At 41.7% G+C, this 21,902-nt stretch overlaps 1 protein-coding gene across 8 annotated transcripts in view; it reads right to left on the bottom strand.

Annotated features, from left to right (window-relative positions):
• Ca-alpha1D (Ca[2+]-channel protein alpha[[1]] subunit D) overlaps nucleotides 1-21,902 on the bottom strand; it is a 229,739-nt gene that overhangs the window by 45,285 nt on the left and 162,552 nt on the right. For all 8 annotated transcript variants that reach the window (XM_022793689.2, XM_086980820.1, XM_022793690.2 and 5 more), the window contains 6 exons: nucleotides 17,321-17,684; nucleotides 16,733-16,950; nucleotides 13,599-13,847; nucleotides 5,999-6,223; nucleotides 4,580-4,708; nucleotides 2,696-2,847 (listed from right to left, as the gene is read on the bottom strand). In XM_022793689.2, coding sequence (XP_022649424.1) covers nucleotides 2,696-2,847; nucleotides 4,580-4,708; nucleotides 5,999-6,223; nucleotides 13,599-13,847; nucleotides 16,733-16,950; nucleotides 17,321-17,684 — 1,337 coding nt within the window. The remainder of the gene's footprint in view (nucleotides 1-2,695; nucleotides 2,848-4,579; nucleotides 4,709-5,998; nucleotides 6,224-13,598; nucleotides 13,848-16,732; nucleotides 16,951-17,320; nucleotides 17,685-21,902) is intronic.

The following is a 21,902-nucleotide window of genomic DNA, read 5'->3' as shown; positions in this document are numbered from 1 at the left end:
AATTTCCATAGCTCCCTGGATTGTTTACTGGTCTATGACGCTGACAGCTTTGACGCACACATCTTTCACCACTTGTCGCTATCCACTTTCCTGGCCTCAACTAGCATAACGTAAAAATATTTGTGGGCGTTTGGGATATAGGAAAAAAAAGCACAAAAAATAAGCAGTCGACGAACAACAGGTCGCTAGACTAGCCTGGGGCTAAATAACTGCGTCGCGCATAAAGGTTACGATGTGATAGTAAGATCTTTCCAATGCCGGTGACCTGATATACATAGAAAGAGCATTGAGACGGGGTTAAACTACCAAATGATGGTTGACCGTCAATCATCTACCCGAAACCATTCCGAGTGCTTGACCAGTATCAGACTGAGTTTCGCATTAAACCTTGTTGGGTCAATGCATCAAGTTGTTTGATCAGTATTTTAAAGTTAAAACGAAATAACAGCTGCGAAGTTTGCTGAATATATGCAAAGGGCACAGTCACTACGTGTGAGCACAACGGGTGGATAATGATCATTTTGAATCGTCTACTTTTCACACGTTTTCCCTTCTATTTTCAAAAGATCTCATGTATTCTGTTACTCATTATAATTGTACAAAGCAAGTTCATCCTGTATTTATATGATGAGCGGAAGACTATTGATTTGTCAATAGAAGCGGCGGGCATTAAATTTATTTACTATTTTAGTGTAGTTATTTTGAGATTATTGAAGACAATGCATTTTACAACGCCGCGCATTCCCACCCTAAAAATTGCTTTTTAAATAGATATAATAAAATAAAATAAAATAAAGGGCAAACATAAGTAATAAAATTGATATTCTCATTTTAATAGTGAGTCACGTTATTAATTTGATCTGGATTTTTAGAAGCCCATCTCTGGATGAATTGCGCCTCGAATTCTATGCCCGTGACTGCTGGTGAGGACTGTTTCGGACCTTATGGTCTGCCTAGACCATAATAAATAGTGAATAGTTAATGCGAAAGGTCCTTAGCACGTCTATAAGATTGAAGTGTTTAACCTCTCGGCACTGACCTCATCTTTTAATTTAATGTTTAACGACGAAATGAAGTTTCTATAAGCTGAGGTTTTTAACGATGACCAGTACAAAATACGAAGAGCACTTATGTTTCGTTTTGTCGCTTGCACGTTTTTCAAAGCCTTGTTCTCTGTTTATACCCCCAAAACTTCCCGTTAATTTTTTTCGTGTTTTTCTTAGCCAGCCTTTGCAATCACTTCTTTATGTGTAGTATCAAAGACCTGTCCCCTATAAGGTTTTTAACCAAGGCAGGTCATACTGGATTTATTTGCACATGGCACGTTAGTCATGCAAACAGTGACTAATCTTAACGTTTTATTTTTCCTTAATTCCTTATTTTTGGTTATTTGTTCATGGGGGTAACAATTTTTGCCAACGCTAGAATTCAAACCGACGTCACTGCAAGCTTATTCCTAATGATCACTCAAAGAGATGCGCATCAGTTACCCGGATCACGCAGCTAGTTCAATTATTCATACGTATGGTAACTATGATTAATCTATATTGATTTCGTCTACTTTTAGTATACGATCTTTAAATTCTACTAGGAAGAATTTATCATAAGCTCTTCTCATTTTTCGCCCAGCTATCTTCTTCCTACTTCCCGAGAACCTCAAAATGTTCCTCCTAGAACGAACAAGCTGGCTTAGCGTAAAAATCAAATGCACCTAAAAACCCACAAGCCTCATCTTCCCTTATCCTACACGCTCGTTCAGCTGCCCCCAAAAAATGTGATAACCTTGGCACAAATAAATCCAAAGACGATGAGTGAAGCTTGGCAGTGCCATCACTCAAGGCCGCAGCGTTTACAGAGTTAAGCGAAGCGGATTCGCAAGCATCAGGATAAATGGATACCTCCCTAGTCAAGTGTTTGAAATTAAGCTTTTTTCGTCCAGTGACAGTCGTGAACAGCTGAATCTTCCCACTGACATAAGAACGATACGCGCTGCAACCATAGTACAGATATTATGCATCACCGTAATCGTTCCATGATCCGGTCGATGACAAAAGCCCGCTGTTTTAATTTGCAGATACGTGATGTCAGTAGGGCATCGATGCCCTGCCAATAGATCATAGCTATCGGTTACGTCCATCCGCACCATCGTTTACGAACGAAGAGTCAATCATATAATATGTTTAGTGAGAGTTTGCAAACAGTGCAATCCGCACGGACTCATCGATCGGTTCGTAGAGCAGCGTTCGATGGGCTAGCGTTTTTTTACATTATTTGCGTTTGGATACAAACATTTGAGCTGTTTTTCTTAAAATTAATATTGTCCTTTCATGCATTGTCCACACAGAGAATACGCGAGATCATAGCCGTGCACCTAACTGAACTGTGACCCCGTTCAATCTTTTCTAAGCATGCATGTACTTGATCAGAGCTCGGCTTGATGCTGAGACAGCCAATCAATCTATCGAAAAGTACGTGTCATATACGTATAGGTCCGTTTTTACTGCTCGTTTCATTTCGTCTCATAACGATAAGGTAGCACTGCTCGAAATAGACGCGACAGATAGCGAAGATGGCCATGCATTCTACCAGCTGATAATTTCCTGTTGCATTGCATCCTATTCGATGACCTACGATGAGACTCTTTCGAAAATGTTTCTCGGTAGAGTGCTGCTTTTTGTTTTGGAAAAGTACTTGCTTGGTAACTTTAAATATGCGTAGTAATCGGACACATCGAAGTACGGATACGCCCAGTGGGGGCATGATGTGTGAATATGTGAACGCAGTTTCAAGTATCGACGAGATCACGACGAAACAGTCGAAGCGGTTGAACAGCGAGACGAAGTAGCTCTGTAAAAGTGTAAGAAGAACGTTGTTTACAGATAGTCTATGTTAGGTGCCTGTAAACGCGATACAACTTACATTTGTTTGGAAATGACATGACTAGTCAAAATCATCACAATATATGGCGTAGGGTGGATTATGGGGCTTGACCGTTCTTCATCCTGCAAAAAGGCATGCGAAATACATTCGTTCGAGCATTTTGTATGTTACTGCATGACGCAGGAACCTGTATGTATGCAAAAACCCTGTACGTCGTTAGAACTTCGATGGTATTCCTTGGGTTGCGACTTTCTGAAAACGCATAACCGGAACCCTTTGCGGTGTCGACACACCGTAATTTGAAGATTCTATTCAGGCCTTATCGTTGATCTTATTATGTTAACCTTTTAGTTCTCCTTGAGCCCTGCTACTGTTTTAATCGAATAAGTAGTTTCATTTGCGACCCAGTTTTTCTCTTTGAGTCATTAGCAATCGAGATGGAATCGCCACTGCCACGGTCCTCGATGTGTTTTCCTGCATTAGTTTATAACATAGATTCATACCTAGTGCATAGGTCGTTCCGCTGTTATTGTTGCTCAAGGTCACTCGGTTTTACAACGTACCGTACGTTATCGCCTATTCTATAAAACCTCTCTGATCTCTATAACTTCCACGCTCGCTACCTACCGTTGTGGCAGACAGCCTTGTTCTCCCTCCAAGAAGTTAGGTTTAGGTGATCTATTCAAAGATATCGAGAAATTTTCGTCTTTGAACGAGGAAGCTTATTTTGAATTCTAGCTATGCCTTGTGCATTGCACGCAAGCCATACAACCATATTCAAATTAGAAAATAAGATGGTTGTTAATTAAAGCTAGGATGATACTCAAATTAATTTCCAACTCGTCCGAGACTCAAATGATACATTTCCAAAGAAAGAATTTCCAACTTTATTATCATTAATCCCAGCATATGTTTGCCTTCGAAGCCTGCGACGCATCATTGGCTTAGCGGGTCCCTCATTCCGTCCCTTCCACCCCGCTCCTTCTTATTGCATTTTCATCTCCTCGTACGTGCGTGGACAACCCAGGATTCGCAGGCACATATGGTATTCATTAACTGGTAGCTAACGAACAGCAGATCGTTGTGGGCTGAAGGTATGTTTAAAAGTGCACTGGAACCATTAAGACAGATGCTACTGGATATAAGCGAATCTGAGATGGAAAATTCACTTCATATACATAACATCAGGAGAGGTTGAGGAACCGTGTAAGCAAGCAGTCAGTCTAGTTGTTTTTGTCGTAGAGAAAAGCTTCAGATTCCTTGCGATCGGCGTTTTTCTTCCCTTCTGTAGGTGCCACGTGCTCGCATATAGTCTCGTTTAATTTACGCGCGCTTTTGTCACATAAATTCAAAGATATCGTTAAACAATAGGTGGATAGTTTTCAAAAAAAAAAAAAAGATGGCGGCCCTTAGTGGAAACATAGGAAACATTCATGAAACTAGACTAGTAAGCTTTTAAACTATTCGAGATTGACGACTTTTTAAGAAACAGACTTTGACTGTTCTTCAAAAGTATATACTCATGTTATACGTTTTGCTCGGCTTGTTTTGAGCTGCACTAAAGGTGTTTTGCTTTGTTAGATCCGCTCACCGACTACTCGTTTATCTTGAATAGTTAGACTTCGTTGTTATAGTAAAGACTATTTATCAAGTAGAACGTAAGTGTTTTATCTTCGTTATATTCCCTGTAAGTGCAAACCTGGAATCCGAGCGAGTAGAGTTTGATGAGCATCTCGATCGTAAATAGAACGACGAAGAACATGTTTGCGTAATCCTGGAACTCGTCGAGCCACGGGGGCTGGTTGTGGTGCTCACTCGCCAATGTCATCTAATTCGTTACCGGTGTGTCAAACAAAATTGATTGAATTAGATAATCGGATAAGAAGCATGAAATCCAACAACGTCAAACTTAGTTTTTCGGGCTAACAAAAACTTATATTGTCCTCTTAACTTCTATTTTTTTTTCTGTGACTCGCGCCTTCAAGCAGAAAGAATGCATTGTAAAATACAAGAGAGTTTTAAAGTTCAAATGGCAGCCAAAGCTAGTTTCCTAGATTGCCGTTTTCTTAGCCTGTTTGGCCGTTGATTTTTTTTGCAAAGGTGTGTATTTTACATACGAAATCTGGGTCGGTCGAGAAATATACTGTTGTTATTATTATTGCAAGTACTTCTATATGAATCAACAAAGGTAATGTTTTTCTTCTCTGTGCACTCCCTCATAAAAACGCAGAGACCCCCTGTTCTTGTCAACATGATCAACACTACTCAAGCGATTCGCTAAAAAAGAAAAACAATAAATATATTGCAGTGGACTTGGAGGCTGTCTGCAATGATGGTGTTCACAAGTTGCTTAAAAAATTAACCTTATTCCAAGGTAACGGGGTCAGGAAGTTCTACAGGCCTGTCTAGCCAGGTGATTTTAAGATGATTTAGAAACTGAGCAGACAAGGATTATTAAGCAGAAAATCGCATTATACAAAAGACCCACATACAGTGTTGTTGGGTACTTTGTTCGTTATGAATCAACCGTACCAGAGTCGAAGTAATTTCAAAACAAATGCAGGTACGTAGACAATAAAAGGTGTGACCTTAATAGACGACGTCGTAGTTAAAACACGTTGGCTAAGATCGCATTTTACCAAGGTAAAAACCTGCCCGTAAATGAGATTAGGTTCTAATTAAAAAAAAAAAACCTGTGTAAGGACGGAATTGGGAAAATGTTCGGAGACCAGCACAAGTACATTTCCGGCCTAATACTAAGTCAGTAATTATGATAAAAATATTGTTTCACACGTTGAATTTTCCGATGCACTTTATAAACTTAAATAGTTGATCACTGTGTTACCTATTTTGTATCTAAGTTGAGGACACGTCAGAAGTACCGAGACTTAGGAGCAAAATGAGATACCTTGTGCAGGGCGATCCGAACATAATCCCCTTATGTTGAAGACATAAAAAATTGTATTGGCGGGTGATATTTAGAATAAGCCAGTCAATATTAACTGGATCAACTTTGGGTCTGCGTAGACTTTGCTTCACTGAATCGTTGGAATACATGTATCTATGCTAGCTAGTTATACTCTTGTATCGTATGTTTCGTGTACTGTTGAAAACCTACCGTGTTAAGGAATACAAGAATGATGACTATCCAGTAGAAAGCCTGCGACTTGACGCCTTTGCGACAAGCCCGTCTGAATCGTCGATTTAAACGAGCGAGGTCTCGCGCATGCGTTGCCCACCAGGTGGGCGTTTGCTGATCGCTCAGTTCGCCGCTACCGTTTAACTCCTGTTCTAGACCTTCTTCGAGCACAGACAATACAGCGTCCGCGTCTTCTAGTTCATCCTGAAGTGACACGTATGAAAAGAATAAACACGAGTCAACATGAGTACATGGATGACTTATCTATTGTTTGCAATAAAAAAACTATATATATTATTGTTTATAATTATAACAAGAGAGGTGGCGGTTCAAGCCATTGCGTCGGTTACATATAGTGTATATGACACATATAATAAGTTGTGTATCATTGTACATATCATTTTCAGCAATGAATGTTTTCAATGATAGTTCATCGTTTTCTTATAAAAGTTAGTTGCTGCCTCGTAGTTAGTCCCGATGCGATAGTCATTTAGCAGCTAGAAGCTGACGGTATCAGTGTAAATAAATTACATTGAACCTGGAGTCCAAGCAGCCTTTTTTGAATAACCGTCTACAATTAAATAAAAAAAAAACTGCTTCTGGCGCGTTTCCTAAGAGCTGAGACCTACGGGAGCTAAACAGCGATATGGCAATCTCAAATAAGGTGTCACGGAACGTACGTACCAATCTGCGTGCTGGCCGTGCTTGGCTGGCAGTAATCCGATTATACAGTCGTATTACTATATAGGCGCTGGAATTGGCTTTGCTTTCCGCTTATCTTGGCTGAACTATGTCTGTATTTCTATTATCAATTCGTGTTCCCTGTGTCAAGTGATTGCCCTCCGATAAATGTCAAAACCAAGTAGCTACTTACAGTATATACAAGGAACGCGTTGACCTCTACGAGTATTGAATGTAAGGGCGACATTTGTTCCTAAATTTAACGTGATCAGAGGCACGATTCTGAAGTTTAGTAAATATTAATAACGCGATAGAACTTCTCGCCACTGTCTCGTATCTGTTATTAGGCACTGACTCATACCTTATCCTGTGACGTTTTCCTACTCAGAATTTCCGATATTAGTCTACATCAATTAATATGCTTTTGAGAAGCTCATTGATACGCCATTAAACAAATGCAATGTTTTATGGTTCGACTTCATGCCAAATACATAGCCAAGGTCATACTTAAATGCTTACTCTTCTTAATCGCAGAAGTGCCAGTAATAACTACGATCAAGTTCCTTGATTAGTTTGTGGCAATATACAACTATATGTATATATGAATTTGCCCCCACTATATTTTACTAAAATGAAGTTAATGTCCCTAAGCGAATAAAGTTTTTACGTAAGCATTCAAGCTGGTTTAACCAGAGGCTCGGCACCACTTGGGCATGTAACTTAACCGTAACCTTAGTTGAACACGAGCCGAAGTTGGCGCTTCTCTATAAGATAGCTAGTTATGCAGTATGATTATATGTTTTTCGAAATAATATCTACATTAAGTGGACATTACACTATCTCAGAAACATCGAAAGGAAACTTTACATTCGGCTGGTCTCTCATAAAATACGGTTTGGATGAGCTGTGTACCAAATCAAAGAAAAGGAACGAGCGATTTTGTTTTAAATTACACACTATTAGCGAATACAACCACAGTACAGTAAATACCTGCATCAGATCTTTAATTCTACGACTACAGGTTAATCAGAGAATAATGGGTTCCAAACGAAATATTTTGTAACGTTGAAAATCATTGTTTTCCGGTTGGGGAGATCGCTGAAAGAACGCATCCGAGATCGGTGGAGACGCTGGCTAAAAAAGCCGTTAGCAAACTAACAGTTCGTTTCGGATGCAAACGTTTAAAGGACGAAAATCGGGAGCGCAGTGAAGATGACTTATACATTAGGGCTTCAAAACATTTATGCAAAATGGAGATCGAACGATGCGCTACTTGTCAACTTAATAAAAGATTTCTTTAAGCGAGAGTTATCAAATCAAGTAATAAAAACAGTGACAATAAAGAGGAAAAACAAACAATGGGTTTTCTGAAAGCCGAGTAAAACCTGTATAAATCAAGGTATGCCTGCGCAACTATCAGCAGCAAAAAATTAGCGAAAAGCACATCGTTGCTATAGACAAGAACAAGGTCGGCTTATCCTTTGCCCTAAAGAGGAATCAGGCAACAGAATAATCTCGAGCAGAAGGGACAATGACGTTCATTGCACTATTGAGTAGATTCAGAAGGTATATCGATGCTCATACTCGCAACTGATATCGAGAGCTATTGTTATTACGAGATACTGTCCGAAACACTGCCGGATATCTGGAACCCCTGAAAGGCACGCGCCATGCTTATTCGATGACAACGGAGCGTCTAATCGTCACGCTTTTACATCATCACAGTGTGAATCGAGGCAAACAGAACTACGTGAGCGATGACCTAAGTGCTTACACTCTCGAGATTTAAGCACATTTACTCTCGATCATTTAAGAAGACAATCGGTATCATAGCGTATCTCACCGTCAACCGGGAACGAGATTACGTACGAGTGCATAGACGTTGACAGGCTTTCTTTTATTTTTATTTACAAACAATAAAGTGGATATTAGCTAACACACATCTAAGTAACATTGTTCAGAAGCTAAGTTGTTATTAAGGTGATGTATAGAATGTGAAATGTGTTCTTTCTGTTTTTAGAGGAATAAGCGTTTATGTCGATATAGATTATAGATCGATTATAGAATCGACCCATCGCTTTTTTCTCGCTGCTTGCGGAGAAACGCGTCTTTCACAATTGTTATCTGTGCCTCGGTAACTCTTGTTTTGGAAAAACTCTTGTTATTATTAGAGGCGAACTACAAGTGGCAAGGAAACATGGGTGAGACGGTTCCGTATTTATTTTTATCGGTTTAAACGGTCTCTTGTTTAGGAGGCGTTTTTCGTTTCTGCTCTCATAGATACTTCTAATAGGTGTCACGCTATATCTCTGCTGCATGAGCAAATCACGCGTACACCTGCAAACTCCTGTTATGTAAAAAAAAAAAAAAAAAAAAAAAAAGTTAATCTTAGCAGGTACAATAGCAGATATAGCATACATTAGGGGACAAGGGCCGCTTTTACGCGGATGCTCATATCTAAAAACTTTCGCAATTCATACAATTACCACCCACAAAATGTGCGGATTAGAAGAAACTATCAGCGCTGCGGCCATATAGATGCTTACACAGCTAACCTTGCAAATACAACCTAAAACTTAGCCTGAGACACAAGGGTGCCACGTTTACGGGGATCCTCTTGAGTGACGTGACGTATTATTTTGAGTCACCAAAAAGCTAAAATCAGTGCGATTCAGAAGCTGAACTCTGCGTAGCCCACTTCGACATATTTGTCGTAGGCTTCCATTTACCTACTGTTAAAGGACACGAATGGTTTTGCCGTAAAATGTTCTAGGAAAAGGGCCGACAAGAAAAAGGATGCCCTTGTATTTCACAAATCCAAGAAACAATTGGTCTCCCTTAGGTTAGGTTAGGTTAGGTTAGCGATAGTTTGTCTACCACTGTTCTAGCGCTCATCTGTTTATTACTCAAAAACGATTAGTACGAAGGACGAATGACCTTCTACATTCATTTTGCTAATGGCGTACGATTCTTTATGTAAATGTAAGCAATAACATCGCAATAAAACGATTTACAAAATGGGTACCCTCAGTCCTATGGGCAACGCGAGGCTCGTATCTCTGGCGCTCAAAATCAGGAGCTTTTATTGTGCCTGTGGAAGAATTCTCTTTTCTGTTCGAAACAGGCCGTCGAGTTAGTCTATAATCGTCAGGGTAATAGTCATTCTGACGTAGATATAATGTTCGTTCAAAGGACTACTGATAGCTAATTTGTCAAGTTTATTGACTTGTTACTGTAAGTGGAAACTTTTAAGTTTACTTGTGCAAGGTGTCTCATCGATAATTAACACCTGCATTTAAGACGAATAACCTGAAGCATTTCTTCGAACCACTCTTAAACCGCTATCTAAAACTGCTTCTATAAGTTCATAAACAAGCATCAATTTACGATATAAGTGAAGCGATATTGAAGCCCACCTAAATTCATGTATAAAAATAATACCTGAAAGTTCAAAAAATCCAAGAGTTCTAGAGGAAAATGCCAGGGTACTCAAAGATTTGAAGAGGACCTAAACGTTGGAGCTTATACGAACTATATTCCAAATAATAGAGAACCTTATCTCGCGACAGCCTTTCACTCCTGTGTAAAAATTGCGCGGTAATTAGCAGTAGTGCTATTTTCTAGCCCTACAACCTTATCCGTATTGTGAACCTTCCGTTTCGGCATACGAAAACCGGGCTTGGATATTTCGCGGTTTCTATAATGGTGGCTAACAATATGAGATATACATTTTTTGAGCTTATAATCTCAATGGGAGTGCGTTCTATGCAAGCGCGTAACTTCCTTTCAAAATTTCAGACCTTTTGCTTCGGTCGTGATTTATTTATCATCTTTCTCTGACACGGACTATAGCCACTGCGGTACGAGTTGATAGGCCGCTAGCGATAGAATATTCAATTGGTTTTGTCCCGATGAAAATAGGCCTTTGTTTGTATACAACTCATGTTCCCCTGTTCTTTGGGATTTTTTGTTAATCGACTGGGCTTCAAGATAATAGCATTATCGTGTATATGTTTATTTACGTTGCTGGTAGCGCTGTTTCGTTCATAGTGCTTGATTGAAGTGGAGTGCACTTCCATATTAGGTTTGATTAAGTTTAAGTATATATTAGGTATATATAATATTAGGTTTGATATATATGTATGCTATAGTGTGTTGAAACGAATGAAATAAACATATGTAACACTTATACCTGGGCATAGTGTAGTGGGTATAATCGGAAAAGTTGTGAGTGAGACGTTCGTTAACTGCGAACAAAGGTCGATTTCACGCAGGTATTGGCATTCAAGGTGGACAAGATAAAATGGTCTCGCGCTTACATAGAAATACGTCGCAATATAGCTCATATGTAAAGGAAACACGACGCTAAGCCATCAAAACTAGGACATTTTTTTATTTGTTAATTGAATCCTATTGTAGAAAAAAACGTTGGTTGTTTTCATTTGGAATAATTAGAGAAACTATAGGCTTTCATAAGCGGGCAAATACAGAGTATATTATCTTCATTCATAACTGAGTGGTTTCCATTCGGCATTGGCACTAGGAAACCATTGAAATTTTGCTTTTTCAGAAAACACATTCTAGTCTGTTGAATATTACTTATATAATAACGTCTAGTTTATACCCGTATGTTTAACAATAGAGTTTTATTATATACTAAATCCAAGTTCATTAAAGTCCGTTCTAACTCCCGCTTGACAAAATTCAACAGCAGTTTTATTTCTGTTTAATTAGCTTCTTTTATTCAGTCGCTCTACCATGGCTACTACCATCAGATAAATCGAGAGACTTAGGAAAAAGATGGCAGAATGTTTGACTCTTTTTATTTACCATCTTTTATAGTGTTCACCGCTATCATCTTCAGTTATCTTTTTTGTCGAAAGCGTGCAAAGACAACATCAACCCACGTGTATGATGATAAACTAAAATAAGCCGACGATCATCCACTAAGCCCGAGGGGACCAGGCTTCTCGCTTACCTTATCAATCTCCCTTCCCCATTATATATGCAGAGCATCTGTCTGGTCCGGAACCCAAGAGGGCCTATTTTCAAACCAACCGACGATCGACCTTTGACCTAAAACCATCAGTCTAAATTCGCTAGGACAACGGCAGTGGTAAGCAGGAACAGGCAGGAATGGTGGTATGAGGTGAAACTGCCGAAAATTCCACCAAATGATGGCAGTAATGCTGGTCGCTGGTACTTGGGTATACCGACTCCTTCGATTTGGGTTGAGTAGGCTACTTGGTCAATCAATTTCTCCGTAGACACAACCTATTATGCATATGTTTGCAACGGCCGACTAGTTATATGAACGTCACAGACAAGCTTGTTTCGGGGTGGAATGAATGCACGTAAACCGACGCCCAGAACCTTGAGGGGAACGGAGGAAGACAGAAAAAAATATTTGTTTCTGATATGACGTCGCTGTCCTTGGTGCTATCAGGACTGGTTCGTCTGTCGGTACTTAGGTCAGGGTGGTGCACTTGACCCTGCCGACCTTGAGCACGATCGTGATAACACGTAAGGGCCTGGTTGCCGGGCAGCGGCCAGGAAGACCAGAGGCGGCCTCGGTGACCTCGATTGAAAAGCAGCTCGATGCGGTAGCAGCAATGCCAGCAGAAGCGGCGGTTTGAAAAGGGCGTTCTAATCTCAACGAGCATGTTTGGTGCCGCCGCTCACATCATATTATTCGCCGGGGGTATAGACAAGAAAGAGCTGGAGACTGAAGGAGAGCGTCAGGCAGAAGTACAGCAGCTGGTACCTGTTGGATCTGCTAAAGCGGTGTAGCTGATACTCAAAGCAGCATGCGTGTTGATCGGCACGGAAATATTAAAATCTCCCCATCGTTTTTTCCGTATAAAGCTGGTACTGCCATTGCATCGTCTGTCTTTCAATGATATAGCTCTATTAGACCGCCTGTGATCGCTAAGCAGATCATGTCTGGAACATTATTATTAGCGCCGACCATACTGCATGGCAGTGATAGCAGTGACTAACAGGAAGCTTTCATCATTTGTTATACGCTTATGGTTAGGCGTTCTATCCCAGGCCTGATTAGACAGGGCCTACTCGCCCTGCTTACTTGATCTGGCTGACTGACATAATAAACCCCTTCGCATCTACTACATGTCAAGGCCATCTCAAACATTTTCAAACTTATAGGGGTTCATTTGTAATCGAGTGCAATCAAAAAGCCAGAAAACACGAGCCGATCGGGTACAACGCAGCTCCAAAGCACTTCCAAGCGGCGCTTTTGTTTGAATGGACGCACTGCTCAACAGCAGTAGGTTACCATTTAGAACAACAACATTTTCGACTTTTCTCTTGCCTGATCAAACCGCGGTACGATTTAGGTAGAAGTAGAATAGTCTTTCTGTATATTAACCCTGCTAACGCTAAAACAGAGAGATAATCTAAATTTCCGGTTTACTTTTTTCGATGTATGCGCTGTGTTGCATGAGCTTCCTATAGGATACCTATCATGCCAATAGATTAGATATCTTTGTGTATTCGTCGAAGGGATTCGTTTGAAGTAGATTTGTGAAGTAACTGTACCCGAATATCATTTTTGAATGAAGTGATAAGTGGAGACAATTAATTGAGGCAGCTAATTGTAATTAATATTATATTATTAAAATACCTTACTGCATAATAAGCGCTTAGAAAAAAAAACAAAAATGCTAATCTCAGTGTTGACAGTGAGATAAATCTTGCATCGTGCTGAGCGCCTGAAGACTTCGATTTGATGATGTTAGTTCATGACACTTGGCCTGTTGATGAGATAGATTTGTCTTGTTATTTGATGGTTTACTATTGACCATTTTGGTCAGCGTATTCCTGTGTATGTGTGTGTGTGTGTGTATTTATCGTTGTTTGACTTTATGTAAATGCTCACTTTGTCTTCTGCATCTTCCGCTTGTGTGATCCAGTCCAGGTATCCTCGAAGATCTTCTTCAATTTGTTGCTTTTCACGCAATTTGTGAAAGTCGCCTCGGGCTTTTGCTTTTTCCCTTTCTTTGGAGAATTCTCCTGATAATACACCGAGAACGAGGTTCAGCACGAAGAATGACCCCAGAATGATCAGAGACACAAAATATATCCATGGCCATTCGTTTCCTACGGCGTCATTCATATTATATAGTACCTGGAATCAAGGAGATATAATCATTCAAGCACGGGATTAGCAACAGCGCCACTTCGGAAATATTTTATTGCAAAAAGTACATATTATCTATAGGTTAATTGTGAAATAGCCGAGGCCGGTCCTATAAACCCAATCAAATACCGCTACTTTGTCAATTTTTCAGCTCTACCTTAGGTGCTAATACTCTCCGAGACTCTGTTATAGATCCGGACTATTTTTACATGGTACGAGGTGTGTGATGAAAATTTTCCAATAGGTCTAGGTGGAGCCACGAAAAACTATCAACCAGTAGGTGCATATATTTTAGGCACCATGCATGCGCTTGCTATGTTTTAAAGGTCACATAAGAATGGAACACGCGTACATGATTATGGGGCCGTTTCGCATGTTTTTTTTTGCGTTCTACATGTTGCACGTTACGAGTATATCCATATAAGTCTTAGTGAATGCTTTAAATGATTTCGCCGTCTCGAAGCGGGACACAGACGACAGTCATTCATCGAGTCGTTGTGCTCAATCCTCTATGTCGGCCACCAGCCCTCTGTGAAGGCACATGGGTGGAACGTATATGATTGGTTGTTCTGCACGGCACGTTTCCTACAGCTTTCCAACTGGGCGAATCTGCATTTCCTAGACATGTTAGCTGTTTCTTTGCATTTTTGAGTGGGTTATAAAACCAGCTGAGTCCTAAGGAAGAAACAGTTTGTTTGCTGATTGAGAGGCGATTTCAAATTTGCTCGGCTGAAATTCTCCTACGCGTACTGCGAATCCCATCATCCGCGCCTGGTGCCGCCTGTTTGTTTCCATCTAACCTCGCTCTTGATTAGACCACCTCGCTCATACTCCGTCTTCCCAGTCACATATGTACATGTATACCGATTGGCTTGGCAGAGAGATGACCCATGGAAGAACGACGCTCTACGAGCTCATAGAACTTGGTCGGAGGTTTTTAAGTTCTTTGTTAGGACCCTTATATATATGCACACAGCTCCACGCTTAAATCGAAGATGGACATCTTCGAAATTGCAGATATTTCGTTCAACATAGGCGAGAAAAGTACCACGAACGGGAAGCCGCTCATTCCTGTTTGGCCAGATGAACGCTCCTACAAGGCCTGTCTGCACGCGCACACGACGACGACGACGAAAAAAACCTTGGGCATATCTGTTGATACTAAGCAAAACGCAGGCCGTATCAAATAACCGATAGATATTTTCCAATGACTGCATAATGTGCCGAATACATAAATTGCCTGTCGCGAAGAAACTTTCGTGTGTAGAGCATAGGGTACGTAAAGCATAGTGGCCGGATGTATTTTGAGACCTCGGCTACCGAAAGCCTTAGAGACACGGAGCGTAGCATGAGCCAACGAAAAGCGAAATAGCGTAAAAAGGTCTTATCTAAGGCCACAGCTAACAGCATTAAAAGAAACCCTATAACGAAGCGGTTCAATTACGAGGACAGGACTTGAAGCGGGGGTACTTCACAATACAACCGCACACTAATTCAATGTTGTCGACGGGCACATTCATCAAGTAATGCTACTCGAGGTTGGTATATAGAATAACATAAGTGTGGCAGCATATTAAAACCAAACATTAAAACGGCTTGATCTTGTTGATACCCTTTTGAGTATACGGTTGCAAACTGGGTCACCGTGCTATTTAATAGCATAATCCTGATAATGACGCGTAGTGTTGATCAGCGTTATCAGCAATAATTTCATGGCCTCGTGCAACAAAAGGTAGACCTAACAAAAGGTATGACAGCTTGAATGCCGTATAAGACTACAATGTTGTATAGCATTTCCCGCTCATTCTACTTATACAATTCAGCATCAGTATTCCTCTTTGCGTAAATTCTAGCTAGCCAAATTGCATCTACCAGGCCCATTTGTAACTTAGCGATGATAGTATAATTTGTTTGATAGACTTTATTGCTCATCTTTTTTGTGTGGACATCCGAAAGGGTCACGGGATGGCATGTAGCACAAGAAACAACGTCCACGACAAACGGTACTACGGGAGACCCATGTCCTACAAAGAGGGATCGACAGAACAAACATATCGTAAGAAAGAGTCCTTCGAATATAAGCAACGTTCTGGCCGTTGTTGCTCCTAAATTCAGCTGAAGAGATGCAGCTGTCACGAAGACCGGTGTCGAACGTCCTGTCTACAGTTGGCAACAAGAATTCACTTGATGTTTGCTCTTTGGGCGGAAAAGGCAGGAGTCGCAGACTCCCGCGCACTTTTTTTTCTTAGCAGCGGTGAGCTGTGAGGGCCATATACTAGGTATCTCGAGATCAGGCTATTCCTCCTCCGGCCAAATCAGAGTTCAGAAGATATATAACGCTCGGCTCTCACCAAAAACAACGTAGAGAACACAATGAAGCCGAAATGTAAAGTAGGTGTCCGAAAAGGAGGTCTTTACTGATCGCTCACCACTGTCGAACGTCAGCTAAGAATGTGAGCATTTTTAGCCACAGGATTTGGTAAGGCAAAACGACACGAAGCTTTACTTATCTACGACGGCCGCTCGAGGATCACCTTTATCGGTTAACACTGCGCTTCCACAAATATACCTATACATAATAAATGAGAACGCGAGGGTGGGCGTGCTGAATTAGAATGAAAAGGCAGGCGAAAAATAAAACGGTAGGAAATTTAGGTTCTGTGAAAACAGGACTCGTCAGGTCTTTGTTTTTGAGCATTTTTAGTTAGTTTCACTTTAAATAAAGGAATCGAATGTATCGGATTTTAAGTAGATATCGTCTCTTATAGGTTTCAGAGAGGAAGCTGGAAAAGTTAAGAACGTAATAGCTGGTGCCACCAGGGAAGCATCATTTATCTTAAGTATCGCGAAAGGTGTGAGTCCGTAGTACGTACTCCAGTCCAGCCTTCATTGGTTACGCATATGAATACAGTGAGCATGGCTAGACCAATGTTGTCGAAGTTCGTGATGCCAAAATTGGGTCCCTCCCAGCCGTCGTGACAAGTATAATTTGGAGGACACTGGTAGCCCGAATGGCCCGGTTTGGCGCACGGGTTTTCCATGCCCTCCGGTTCCTGCGAGATATCGTGCAGGCATCGCATGTGAAGCTTGCCTGAAATCGACATCAACAACGGTAAATAATTTGGGATATATTGCGTAATATAAATTAGAAAAATAGATCACGTGTTTAGTTGCACTTATGTTAGTGTATTTATTACATACGCCTTCACGCGTTACACATAAGGTGTTAGTACCGTTATTAACCTAGCTATTTCATGACGATGTCCATGTTTGTTTGTCATATTAAAATTTTCCACGAGTGAAAATCGCATAGGACTTCGTTGGTACTCGTTTCGCTTACACTTATGCCAGCCGCATATGGTCAAGGCGTCAGCTATTCCGTTCGATTGGTTAGGGAACTCAAACAGTTAGTGGCAAGTTTTTTTCAATTAGGGCGCTGTGCCAGGTGACCGTTCACTTACCAGAGAACAGTTCGAGACCTATGATGGCATAGATGATAATGACGAACACGACGAGTAATGCAATGTGGAACAATGGCACCATGGCCTTGAGGATCGAATTCAACACCACTTGGAGGCTAGGCACTCCTGAGACAAGTCGAAGGGGCCGAAGCACCCTGAAAGCTCGGAGCGCCTTCACGTCGAAACCCTCCTTCATAAATGTTGACAGGGCCGTCGATAATAGGCCAATAACGACAATGACAAAGTCGAGAAAGTTCCACGAATTGCGGAGGTACGCGCCGGGATGCATAACAAACCCGTAGGCGATTATCTTCATGAAACATTCCGCTGTAAATATCACCAGAAATATGTATTCGATTTTCTCCTGCAATCAGATGAACATTCAGACAGAAGCATAAGTTAGCATGGTATATTTATCCGAAGACGCGCTAGATCGAAGACATTTACCTTATCTCTTCGTCGAGGGATTAACGAACATTGTCAAGTCTAACTTGGAGCACGGCACTAACCGCCGGACATTCTTCCTTCGAGCACGTTAGCACGAATATTAGTGTGTTCTCTGATAGTATTCAGAAGAAAAGGGCAAGTCAGGAAACAAGGGCGTAGTTGAATCGAAACAACATTGTTTATTGATCCATTTTTGTCGTACAATCCCAGATATAGAAGACCAAAACAACGGTTTTCTATGTAACGACAGAGCGAAAACGACGAAGGCTCTAATGTTTCATGGTTGAATAGATTAATATATTCATTTGATTTAATACCGTTTCGAGGTCTACAACCCTTTCGCAATGTAGTTTCAAGTATTAAACACTCGTCGAGCTTTGATGTTCGGGTTTTCATCGGCTCTGTAGCGCGCTGCCAAAACACGCGTCGTGCACGTTGATGCCAATGGCCCCATCAAATTAAATAGGCATTGGCTTCCACTAATATGCTACAAAACGTACAGGCACGAACTACGCCATTGAACTCTAAGGATATTTATTTAATTATAACGGCATCAACAAACCGGTTGTCATCCTAAATGCACGCAAATATTTAGACCTAGTAATTTCAACTTAATTAAAACCATTCAAAATGTTCGAGAAAGAGCTTTTTCGTCGTCTAGTGACGAGCATTCTCGCAAACTCTTAACGTAAGCCGACGACGCCATGGCGGAATCATTTTGAGGATGAACAAACAATGAATAGCAACAGCCCGGCCAAGGCTGAGCTCGCTAGGCCTGAGTAATTTATACGTTGGTAACCATGAACATGCGGCCGTCGTTGCAGTGTAAACGAAACATCGCCATGGCGTATGATTATTATGCCATCCTGTGGTTCTGACGAAGAAGCCGCAGCGAAACCTACCCCGGCTACACTTTCTGGCTCCTAGACATTATCCAAACCGGCCATGGATAGGCGTCGTATTGTAAGTTGCCACATTAGCGCGTGAGATATTCATTGTAGTTGGCATAGTTGCCGTTTTCAGACTTTGCTCTTTCCATCTCTGACAGTTACCGAATGGTTAGGTAGTCAACAACGTTTGCGCACGCGTAATGTAATGTTCTACTTGATAATACCTTTGGTCTATTCTATATAGAAGCTAGCTGCCATCGTTGCTATCTTCACCTATTAGTCTTCGTACAATATATATAATGCTTATGAAAATCTTAAATAGGTGCCTTCTTTTCAACCAGTGAGCGGAATGCACAGCGATACCCGGAGTCGCCTCATTGAAATGGAGCCAGCTCCTTTTTCGGGTTAGTTCTGCGCCATATATTATGTGCTGGCTTGGCTGACCTACCCTGGAATGGTCGAGGCAAGCGCCTAGAAGCCATCCACCGTTGTGTTTCTACTGAGAACTCTGCTGACGGATGCAAGTGGTGCCAACATGTCTCTTGAAAAACATGATTATTCCGAAGGACCCAGTACATCGACTGACCCGGCGAACTCTTAGGGCGGAACTGTATTCACCGAATAGCCAAGTGCTAGGTAAAGGCAAGAGCAAGGAAGAAGAACGTTTTTCAGCCCACCCTAACGTTCTTTTATCCCTGCTAGTCGCCGGACAATAAGGCCGGCGGCTGCCTTGCAGCAGTTCTACGCACAACCACTGTCAGCGGTGCTATACGTATATTAAAAACCCGACAGGCGAGAAAATGATTGCAGTCATTGGAGGGCCAAAAGCCCACAATGGTGAGGGGTGCTTGTTCAAGCCGCATTGGTTTTGCTTACTGTCTGCCATAAAACGAGAATTATTAAAAAACAATTCCAAATGAGCTCCGAAAGGAGAACACCATAATCCGCTGACGTCATCGACGGGGATGAGGCCCGCGGAGCTACTGTCGAACATGTGTTAAATGACAAACAAGAGTAGGTTTGTAAAAGAGCGAAAATAACTACCCACGTGTTAATTCAGGAGCAGGGCTGCGACGCTCAGTACAGCAGCTACGATAAGGGACTCAGAAGGTGAAAGGAGCTTGATAGTTTGTGCTCTCCTCAGAAAATGTAATTTCTAGCCGTTACTCCATATTGTTATGCCATATCGACTACTAAGCGACCGAAAACAGTCACATTGTCGACTTTCAGCTCTTCTGCGGAACGCCTTGACATGGTTAAGAACTTACCGCTCTACCCAGTGGAATTGTCACTGGTACCTCTGAGTGGAGTTTGAACGTCCGGTTATGTATTGATTGTTTCTATCGCCGCTATTATGGACGAATGGTGTTTATGGTATCATGTGGTACCTATATGTTCAAACGTATCCCGAGCATGTGCATCCCGCTTTTCTTAGGCCCGCTAGGTCAGGAATTCATGCTCATGTTTGAATTGAAAACTACTTGCTGAAATGGTAGTCAAGCTATTTCGCGGCTACGACTTGTAGCCTATCCCTATTTCAGGCCGCAAAATGTAGATCCTGATATTTTATACAAATGAACTATTAAATATATGTTACTATGAAATATACGTCAACAAGTAAGAGTTAGACGAATCTTTTTCCACTGTAAAAATTGCGCGCTCGTTCCTCGTAAGGTCTCCTAGCTCAATAAATCTACCTTAGTCAATTGCGACATCCCACTTAGCTGCCGGCTCGCTTGCAGGTTAGGATGTCCTGCTGACGCCCTCTCGAGTATCGCAGGTCATGTCAATGGCGAAAGCACGATAGTGGTAGCTAAAAAGCGACTGGTTTATATTCTTCAAGGAAGCGACTTGAAAAATATGAGGCAACCGCCATCAACCTTGCTGTCTTCTGGGTTCGTAGAGGGTCACTTTTAAACTAAGCTTTCATCCAACAAGACCTGCGCTAGGAGCTACTAGTCAGACCAAAGAATTCCTCGTAGTCTGCCTGAAGACTTCTTTCGTCCTTTTTTGTCTCTGGAGTACCTTACAAGCAAACTATTTATTCTATACTCATAACCGGCCCTATCTGTTTGAGGCGTATTATTACTGTTCCTGAGGGAAGTAGGGGGCGAGGTCAGGCAAACTGGATCAAGACAGAAAAAGCTAAATGAAGCTTGTAAACTACCGAATTCGTTTACCCGTTGCGAGCTACCGTTTCCCGCCCTATACGGGTAGCCCGGGGTGTTACAAGTTTCTTGAACCCTACTTAATACCCCTACGATTATGTTTGTCTTAGGTCCTTCGTTTGCTTCTACAGCAAGGAAAAAGAGACTTTTCTTCAAACCGCGCTGTTTTCCTGTTTCGCTGAGAAAACTATCAAGCTTTGTTCGCCATACTGGTGGCAAGGAGATTTAGAGAAGACGCTTCTCTCCTTTCAATCTCGCTCAATAAGTTGTTCGTCACCGCCGTCAACAATCGATTTCGTTTTCCGTACTGCATACATGTGCACTAGCCAGCCTAGGCCCGGTAGCGTCGTACCAACGATACGCTATGGGCGTGCAACTATAGGAGTAGCTACGCCGTAATCACAACTACCATCAAGATAGCATTGGTGAAAGCCTGCAGCCGATTAAATCGAGACCGACCCGCTACATGTATTCCTCTTTCTTTAGCTTAGTCGTTGCAGCAAACCACACCTATTCTTACTTTAACGGTCTTGATTTCTTCTTCCTCTGGCCAACGTCTATCATCCGGCCTCTGCTTTGAGTAGCGACGTGAGCCGCATCAACGCATCGTGTCCTGCGACCTTCTAGTTGATCTAGATACTACTCAGGGCCATCGCCGCCTTACTATACCGCCAGCTCCGCATTAACTTTGTGGTACAGGAAAAACTAAAAAAATGGACACCAGTGGCCGATTGCCACTAGGCATGCGCGCAAGTGAGAGGAGTTCAAGTTTGAGCTGGTGACAGTAGCCAGGTTATGCCATCTCTCCACACCAATAAATCAGCGACACGGCTGAGACAGGCCCCTCTATGTCTTCTGTACAGCTTGTTTTTTGCCCCTTTTCAGACTCGCTTGCAAAAGAATGAACACTTAAAGAAGGTGGGTACAGAGAGAGATGCTCGAAAACTGCGAGCAGTTCTTGTTGCGCAAGCTGCGGTCTCTCCCCAGCCTGGCTAAAGCGCTCATCAAAGCCAGAACGCTTAACTTGGTTCTACCACTTTACCTGTAGCAAGCCCTAAATGGTACATGGGCCGAAAA

Source organism: Varroa destructor, unplaced genomic scaffold (genome assembly GCF_002443255.2).
Source record: "Varroa destructor unplaced genomic scaffold, Vdes_3.0 BEIS01000002.1, whole genome shotgun sequence".
Classification (NCBI taxonomy): Eukaryota; Metazoa; Arthropoda; class Arachnida; order Mesostigmata; family Varroidae; genus Varroa; species Varroa destructor.
This window is presented reverse-complemented; position numbering and strand designations above follow the sequence as displayed.